This window comes from Sturnira hondurensis, unplaced genomic scaffold (genome assembly GCF_014824575.4).
Source record: "Sturnira hondurensis isolate 20B ecotype Veracruz unplaced genomic scaffold, ASM1482457v3 Scaffold0002840, whole genome shotgun sequence".
Lineage (NCBI taxonomy): Eukaryota > Metazoa > Chordata > Mammalia > Chiroptera > Phyllostomidae > Sturnira > Sturnira hondurensis.
The window spans coordinates 182,104-190,347 of record NW_028075471.1 but is presented as its reverse complement, the minus strand read 5'-3'; the positions used below and the strand labels follow the sequence as shown (position 1 = coordinate 190,347).

The window sequence follows — 8,244 nt, the reverse complement described above, 5'->3', positions numbered from 1 at the left end:
CGATCTTCCCACCATCCTCCACTGTCTTTAGCTGCTAAACTACTTATTCTCCAATTGCTCATGGGAGGAAACTGGAGCTCTGTGTGCAAAGCTCTGCCTTGGAGCTGCAAGGAGCAGGTGAGAGGCACTGAATGCAAACACCCACTATATTTCTGTTCTGAACTCACTCTGGACAGCCTCAGTGAGGTTGGGGTGCTTGGGGGGCCTGTGTGTTGCAGCACAGGAAGAGGACAGGGGTCCCTAGGCACCTCCTCTTGGCTCCCACAGCCCCCAGCACAGCCCATGCTGTCGGTCTTCCCTGGGGTTTGCACTGCTCTGCTCAGAGCAGGGATTCAACTGATGTTTCCTGGGAGGACAGAGGGTGGAGAGAGGAGGTGGACATTTGGTCTCTGGGTTTAGCTCCCTTATCCCCACTATCCCCTCCCCTGGCTNGCAAGGAGCAGGTGAGAGGCACTGAATGCAAACACCCACTATATTTCTGTTCTGAACTCACTCTGGACAGCCTCAGTGAGGTTGGGGTGCTTGGGGGGCCTGTGTGTTGCAGCACAGGAAGAGGACAGGGGTCCCTAGGCACCTCCTCTTGGCTCCCACAGCCCCCAGCACAGCCCATGCCATGCTGTCTGTCTTCCCTGGGGTTTGCACTGCTCTGCGCAGAGCAGGGATTCAACTGATGTTTCCTGGGAGGACAGAGGGTGGAGAGAGGAGGTGGACATTTGGTCTCTGGGTTTGGCTCCCTTATCCCCACTATCCCCTCCCCTGGCTGGCAGCAGCCCCACCTTACCCTGCTTCTCTCCAGCTGGAAACTTACACCTCAGCCTAGAAAAGTGAAAAGTCAGCTGACTGGCTGCCAGGACCAGCCAACCAGGCTGGGGGCACCTCACCCATCTCTAAGGACAAAGGGCTAAGAGATGGGCCAGAGTGGGTGGAGGGCAGGCCCTGCCACGAGGGCTGTAACCCCAGAGACAGAAAGAGGGAGCTGAAGGGAGAGAGGTGAAGAGGAAGAACTAGGAAGCAGGAGACGGGGAGACACTGAAGGGGGGAGGGAGGTCTCCACAGTTCAGGGCACACTGGAGCACAGCTGTCAACCTGGACCCTGTCACCTGGCACTTTCTCACCTTTTTCTCCTACTCTGTTCCCCTCCCCTTCTGCAGGTAGGCAAGGGCTCCTGAGAAGTAGATTCTGGAACTCAGCCCCAGATTCCTCTGTGGCAAGAACAGGGATAAATAGTAGTGAGATGGGCGTTACACCTAGCATTAACTTGCCTTCTCCCCATTTTACAGATGAGGGAACAGAGACTTAAAATAATTCACATGAGCACTACTTTTGGCCCCTCTGCAGTTTGAATCCAGATCTTCCCAAAGCCCGAGCTGTGATTAACTTTCTCTTCCCTTCTTTCTTTCCAGCCTGGGCCAGCCTCTAGGCCTTAGCTCATGTTTTCTGGCCAGGTCGTCACCTCTCTGTTCTTTCCAGACTGGCCCCTCACTCTGCTGAGACACACTGCCTGCAGCTGGAACCACCTCCGCTCACCTGGGCTCTGTAAGCTACTCAGAGAAACCCCAGGGCCTCAGAGCCAGAGGAAACCCATAAATACAAACACATTTGCATGAAAGCACAGGGGTCCGTGCCTACAGCTAACAGCTCTGTCAGTTTCCGGGACACAGCTGCCACCAGCTTCCTGGGACAAACATGTCCCAACAGCCAGGATAGTACCATTTAGCATTTATTTTGATACACAAATAAAAGAACCTGGTGGTTCACACAGCTTGTGCTCCTTTTTTTTTCTTGTCATATACATATATTTTAAAAGATCAACACATTACCAGTCCCCCATGTTTTTTTCCTCTACTGAGCAATATATACAGCCTGTTATATATGTGTGTGTATACATATATATGCATATATATAATACATTTTTTCAATAGATAACTACATTCAAGTAATGAAACACAGGATTTACAGTTTCCCTCTGAGGGCAGAGGAAAAGCAAATTCACACTCAGTTCACAGAGGAAGTACCATGAAGAGCCCCTTCAGACAGAGGCCGAGGCCCCTCCTGGGGGTGATGGGGGCGGGCGGCAGCAGCAATCACGACAGTCACACTGTTGCTTATCACAAGGGCAGGCAGGTACGCATGCAGGCTGGCCAAGCCCGTCCTGTCTGGGCTGGGCAGGCACGCCGTGCTGGCCCACCCAGGCTCCTTGGCTGTGATGGGTTGGGGAGCATATCTGGGAACCTCACTTTTCCAGGAGCCTTTCGAATTTGGGATTCACAAAAGAGAAACCAGCGAATGCTGTCTGGTCCATGGAATCGATGAGGTTCTTGTCGCTGTAGGAGAGGCGCGCCTTCTCATTCAGGAACTCCTGGTCAAAGTTGTTATAGTCTCCAGCGGACTTCTGCAGGCACAGGGTGGAAACGGGTGAGCAGGACCCAAGGGGCAGCCTCTCCAGGCTCCCAAACCCCTCGGGAGTCTCTGTCAGGCTGGGCCAGGCCAGAGCTGACCTTAGTAAGACCAGAAAAGGGGGTCTTCCCCACAGCCTGAAGGGAGCCCAGCCAGAAGGTGGGTGCCGGTTTTTCCAAGGGGATGAGGGAAGCCAGCAGGGAGCTCTGAGCCTGGATTAGTAAAGGTGAGCAGGCCCATGGGCCAAACCCCGCCCATCATCTGTCTTTGTTACTCCCATAAGCTAGGAATGGTTTTTACATTTTTCAATGTTTAGAAAAAAATCGAAAGGAGAATACTATTTCATGACATGAAAATTAAATGAAATTCACATTTCAGCATCACAAATAAAGTTTTATTAGTACACGACCACACCCAGTGATTGATGTATCATCTATGGCTTCTCTGAGAGCCTCTGGCCTGCAAAGCCTGACCCAGTCACTATCGGGCCACCCAAGGAAAAACCTGCAGCTCTGCTTCTGAGGATCCAGTGAAATGGTACTGGAGAGCTCAAGCTGGTAGCTCTCAGGCCAGACTGAGCTGGCAAGTACAGAATTTTGACTAGCAGTGGTTTTTAATGGCATATGAGCCAATATTTTAAAATTGGGCAATTTGACATAAAAACCCAGATTTCTGGCTTCTTTTGAAAACAGGCAGAGCAAAGCAGCCTTGGGCTCATTTCCTGGCCTGACCTCTCCTGGTGCTGAAGCGTTCTTGGGCCCTTGCCACAGGCCCTGCCGCTTCCCACTGACAGGCTGGCGATCACCACTCCCACCTGGTGTTTCTTAGTACAGAGATTCAGTCTATCACTCTTTCTATCACAACTGAGACTGAGAGCAGGCTGCGTGACTTTCCTGCAGCTGGTCTGGCCTGAAGCGGCATGCCCAGCCCAGGAGGCATCAAGTTTGAGGTCCCTGGATCAAGAAAAGTGCTCCGTGCCTCCTCCTAGGCCCACGGGCTGCCCAGTGAGAGGAGGGGAAACGGAGGAGAGAAAAGCAGTGGGAAGGAGGAACCGTGAACAGAGAAGAGCCATAAAGTCCAACTTCTGAGGTGTTTGTGATGCTCCCAATTCTGGCCCCAACCTGCCTCTGCTCTCCTGCTGGCCTGTTGGTGGCTTCCCTGGATTCTGGGCCTTCGTGTGAACCATCCCTCCTCCACCTGGACAAGCCTCCCAGATGCTCCCAGCCCGGCCTGTACCCCACTTCCTCTCAGATGCACCGCGTTCTATGGTTCTGGGCTCCTGCTGATTGGCCCTTTGGATGACAACTGATCGAGTGTGGCCTTGTGACAGCTCTCATACTGTTGTGTTATATCATGAGTGAGCATCTGTGTTCAGTTTCTTATCTCTGTTGAGCTGGGGTTCCTCCAGCTCTGGGACTGGGCTTCCGGCTATGCTGAGCAGTTCAGCACGGTGCTCCGCACCCAACACACACTCAGCATTTCCAGTGTTTATTGGAAAATGCTTTGGATGGATGAAGGGAGAAAGGCCTTAAATTCTGATTCCCAATCAGAATTTGGGATGTGCAAAGAGAACATACAGCATATAGCAGGTGCTAAGAAAATGTAGGTTAAGGGGTGGCCAGACCCACAGTTCCCAGTGTTCATTGAATGACTGAGTGAGGGGAGAGAGGGTGAGACTATCAGGGTAGAGGCTGTGACTGAATGTCACATTCAGGGAGGTCAAGGAGGCAGGTTTGCTGAAAGGAGGGAGAAGAGAAAGCATGTAAATGATGCGGGAGAGGCAGGCAGTGGAGGCAACAACACTGAGCGGGTGGCCCTGCTAATGTTGGATCACATACCACTTTGGGCCTGAAGGGCGGCTCCACCAGACGTTTCTCCAGCAGAGTCCAGTTAATGGTCTTGAAGAAGGGGTGGATTTTGATGTTCCCAGTCACTCCCAGTCTCTTGGTTGGGTCCCTTTCAAGCAGCTGCAACCCAGCAGGGGCCCTGGTTAGCACCCAAGGACTGTAGGAAATCAGAGCCTCAGCAACCCCCTAAGCAGATGCAGGGTGTCCCGGAGGTCTGGCCCAGCCCAGTGGTGCAGCCCAGGGCCGCTGGGGCTGAGGGATCCTCTCTGGCCAGCTGGGCTCCCAGGTCCCCAGAAACAGCAAGTTGTGGGTGGGCGCTGCTGGGGCTTGAGTAAAAGCCGTAGCTGTTTATTGAGTGTTTGCTATCTGCCTGGCACAAACCTAAGCTTCATACACTTATGTTTTCTCCCCAGCAACTCCAGTTTTCATAGCTACATTGTGCAGATAAGGAGACAGACTCAGTGTTTAACCTCAGGTCTGTCTCCTGGCCTAAGCTCATAACCAATCGCCGTGCCAGGCCAGTTCAGTGCAGGTACTCAGACAGGACCTCCTGCGAATGTGGCGAGAGAGCAATACCCCCACATGTTAGGACTGGAGCATCAGTGAGGCTGCCGTCCCAGAGGCTTCTGGCATTCCCGTGACCTCATGTTTACTGGTTCTGGCCCCCAGCCAGCCTAACCCGGGGCCTCCCACCTTCTCCAGGATATCCTTGGACTCCTTGGTGATCCAGCGGGGATAATGCGGTGTGTCCACGCGGATGGACTCGAAGAGTTCGTCCTCATCGTCACCGTGGAAGGGGGACTGCCCAATGAGCATCTCATAGAGAAGGACTCCGAAGGACCACCAGTCCACAGAAAACGAGTACTTCAGACCCTGCAGGATCTGGGGCAGGAGGTGCCAGAGTTGAGAGGGATCCCGGAGCACAAGCCTCGCCAGTCCTCCTCGCCCTCCTGGCTTGGTGCAGACATCACTGCCCAGGGGGAAGTGATGCCTTCCTGGCTCCACCCTGTTAAGACGTGTATCTGACTGGGCTGGGGGCGGGGCGGGTGGGAGCTCACCTCGGGGGCAATGTAGTCAGGGGTGCCGCAGAAGGTGCTGGCCTGCTTCTCCCCAAATATGTTCTCCTTGCACATCCCAAAGTCAGCAATCTTGATGTGGCCATTCTGATCCAGCATCACGTTGTCCAGCTTCAGATCCCTGAGGGGAAAGGGCAGGAGAAGGGGTCAGCAGGGGCCGAGTCCACCCTGTCCCCCAGCCCCCATTTTCAGCCCTGTAAGCCTCTTCCCAAGGGGACAAGGGAAGGAGCAAAAGGAAGCAGGAGGGACGGAGGCTCCAAAACAGGTGCTTCCTGCAAGCCACCTACTGTGTGTCATATCTGGACACATGCCGTCCTACTTTCTAGAGCCCAAAATGAGACTCAGAGAGGTGATGTCACTTGCCCAGGAACACGTAGCCGGTCAGCAGTGGAAGTGGCCCTCGGTTTAAGTTTGTGTAACTCCAGAAGGGTAAGGGGCATGTCTGTTTTTATGTAGTCGGTTGTTGGAGTAGGTTAATTTATGCACATGGTAACGAGCTCTAGAAAAGGGCAAACAGCATATTGCAAAGTGCACCTTCCACTAACCTCGATGGCCAGCCTTCCCTAGAGTGATTCTAGGTATGGACAAGCACATTTCAATATGCATTTCACCTCATCTTTAAAAATGTGCACCTTAATATCTAATATATACATACTGTCCCGTGGGTTGGTTCGCCACTTGACCTCCCATCTTGGCATCAATACGGCCTCAGCCTTTTTAATGAGTGCACCATAATACTGTTGGATGCGACTGTCACTTACTGGGTGGGAGTTTTATGGGACCAGTTCCTATTGGTGGGAGCTGAGAGTATGCGCATGGGGCTTCAGATGGGACTGACCGCACTGAGGAAGGAAGACACCGTACCAATCAGTGCTGTGCTGACTATGGGCCGTGAGTTCCCAGTTCCTGGAGCTGCGCCAGCCCCGGCTGAGGGGCCACCAGGAATTCTAGCAATGGAGTGGGAGGGTTCGGCAAATACCCGACTAAACACTGACTCCGGGCGGAGACGGGGGAGAGCTGGGCTGGGCTCCTCTCAGAGCATTTCAGAGGGTATGATGGCGTTGGAGCTGAAAGCTCCCCCAAACCCCAACTCCCCACCACCTGTACCTGTAAATGATCCCTTTGCTGTGTAGAAACTGTAGTCCACAGATTATCTCAGCAGCATAAAACCTGGATGTGAGAGAGAGAGAGAGAGAGTGAAGTGTTCTGGAGTTTCTGTCGACAGGCCCTTGCTTCTCCCGGGTCCCACATCCCCAGCTCCAGGGGCGGGCAGTGCTGCAAATAACTCCACGCACCACCCAGGCACGATCAAGTACATCTTCTGTCAGGCTAGGGGAGGCTAGCGGCCAAGGCAAAAAAGAAATGATAAAGGAAAAGCTCCAAATAAGACAATTTTCTGTCACAAGAGTATATGCATTTATAGTGATACACGTATGTAGGTACACACAGAGTTTGGGGTGCATGTTAGTCTGGGGGTCACACACCAGGGTCCTGTGTTCTGCCGATCACCATGTGTGAGGCGGCCCTGACTGAGGCCCAAGGAGGGAACAGAACCCAGCACCCCTGTGCTGTGCACCCAGCTGCAGCTCACCCACCACCCAGGCTTCCAGTACAGTGGGGGCAGCCCCAGCTACCCCCGTTCCCTCCAACCCCAGCTCCAGCTCAGGGTAACCTCTCCAGGGGGAGGAAAAATGGAGGGCAGACTGGCGGTGGGCTCCTCCTGACAGGGCCCTCACATACATGGCACGGTACAGCTCGAAGCGGCCTTTGTCCTGGATGTGGAACATCAGGTCGCCCCCGTTGAGGAACTCCATCACGAAGAACAGGTGATCCTGGGGAGGGGAGGGTGGTGAGCAGAGGCACAGGAACGGGAGGGCCACTGCAGCGGGGGGACAGCTCTGCCCTGGGGGACATAAGAGGAGACACAGCCCCACCCTAGGGAGTACGAGGAGGGGGACACGGCCCTGCCTCAAGTGACCTGAGTGTTAGACACAGTTTGGAGTGGGAGGCGAGGGGAGCTGTAGCTCCTGGGGCCATGACAGTGGGAGGGTCTGACACCTTGGTCTGGAAGGTGCAGTAGAGGTGGGTGAGGAAGGGATTCTCCCAGGCGAGCGCCAGCACCCGCTTCTCCACCATGGTGCACTCCACGTCATCGTCGATCAGAACCACATCCTTCTTGAGGGCCTTGACAGCGAAGAATTGCTTTTTGCCCTTCAGCTCTGCAAGCAGCACCTGAGGGGTGAGTGGGGTGCTGAGCAGGAGAGGCCCCGGGCCGCAGGCCAGGGCACCACAGCCCCACCCAGCCAGGTCCTTTGGACTGCCTCAGGGCCACGTGGCCCCTCACCTTCCCGAAGCTGCCTTTGCCCAGGACCTTGTGGAAGGTGAAGTTCTCAATGTTGCACCTGGTGCTGCCCTCCCAGATCTTGCCGTAGGTCCCACTGTCGGCTGGAGAGACAGTACTTCAGACTCGGGTCTCTGTCCGCAGAGTCCCCTCCCCTGGGGTCTGTGGTGAGCTGGGGTGAGAGGCCTCAGAGAGGAAGGGGCTCCTTCTCCATGCTGGTGCCTCCTTTCAGGTCTCACTTGACCATGGAGGGAGGCCAGGCCCCATCCTGGGCCCTAGTGGGAATTAAGGGCTTTTCTGGGGAAATAGGCCCAGATTTACGTGTGTCATCTCCAGAGACCGCTGGCTTCTTCTCAAAATCCTGGTAGATCCCAACAGGCTCCACAGGCTCCGTCTCTGACTTCCGGGTGGGTTTCTGGAGAAGGTGGCCAGGTGGTCGGTCAGATCATGGTCGGACTCCCAGCCCAGAGAGGCGACCCAGCAATCGTAACTCACCCTTGATACCGATAGGGGTGCAGTACGGGCTAGGCCTGGAACCCCCAAGCGCTGCGGCACACACACTCACACACATACACACACTCTC

At 54.6% G+C, this 8,244-nt stretch overlaps 1 protein-coding gene across 4 annotated transcripts in view; it reads right to left on the bottom strand.

The window, feature by feature from the left end:
- Positions 1-1,702: 1,702 nt before the first annotated feature.
- Positions 1,703-8,244, bottom strand: part of PRKCD (protein kinase C delta) — a 30,418-nt gene continuing 23,876 nt past the window's right edge. For 3 of the 4 annotated variants that reach the window (XM_037040675.1, XM_037040674.1, XM_037040672.1), the window contains 9 exons: positions 7,983-8,076; positions 7,665-7,765; positions 7,379-7,552; positions 7,061-7,152; positions 6,428-6,490; positions 5,303-5,441; positions 4,938-5,126; positions 4,236-4,364; positions 1,703-2,392 (listed from right to left, as the gene is read on the bottom strand). In XM_037040675.1, the coding sequence (XP_036896570.1) occupies positions 2,234-2,392; positions 4,236-4,364; positions 4,938-5,126; positions 5,303-5,441; positions 6,428-6,490; positions 7,061-7,152; positions 7,379-7,552; positions 7,665-7,765; positions 7,983-8,076 (1,140 nt within the window). In that variant the 3' untranslated portion in view covers positions 1,703-2,233. Of the gene's footprint in view, positions 2,393-4,235; positions 4,402-4,937; positions 5,127-5,302; positions 5,442-6,427; positions 6,491-7,060; positions 7,153-7,378; positions 7,553-7,664; positions 7,766-7,982; positions 8,077-8,244 lie in introns of those variants that run through there. The other variant, XM_037040673.1, reaches the window with a different exon arrangement.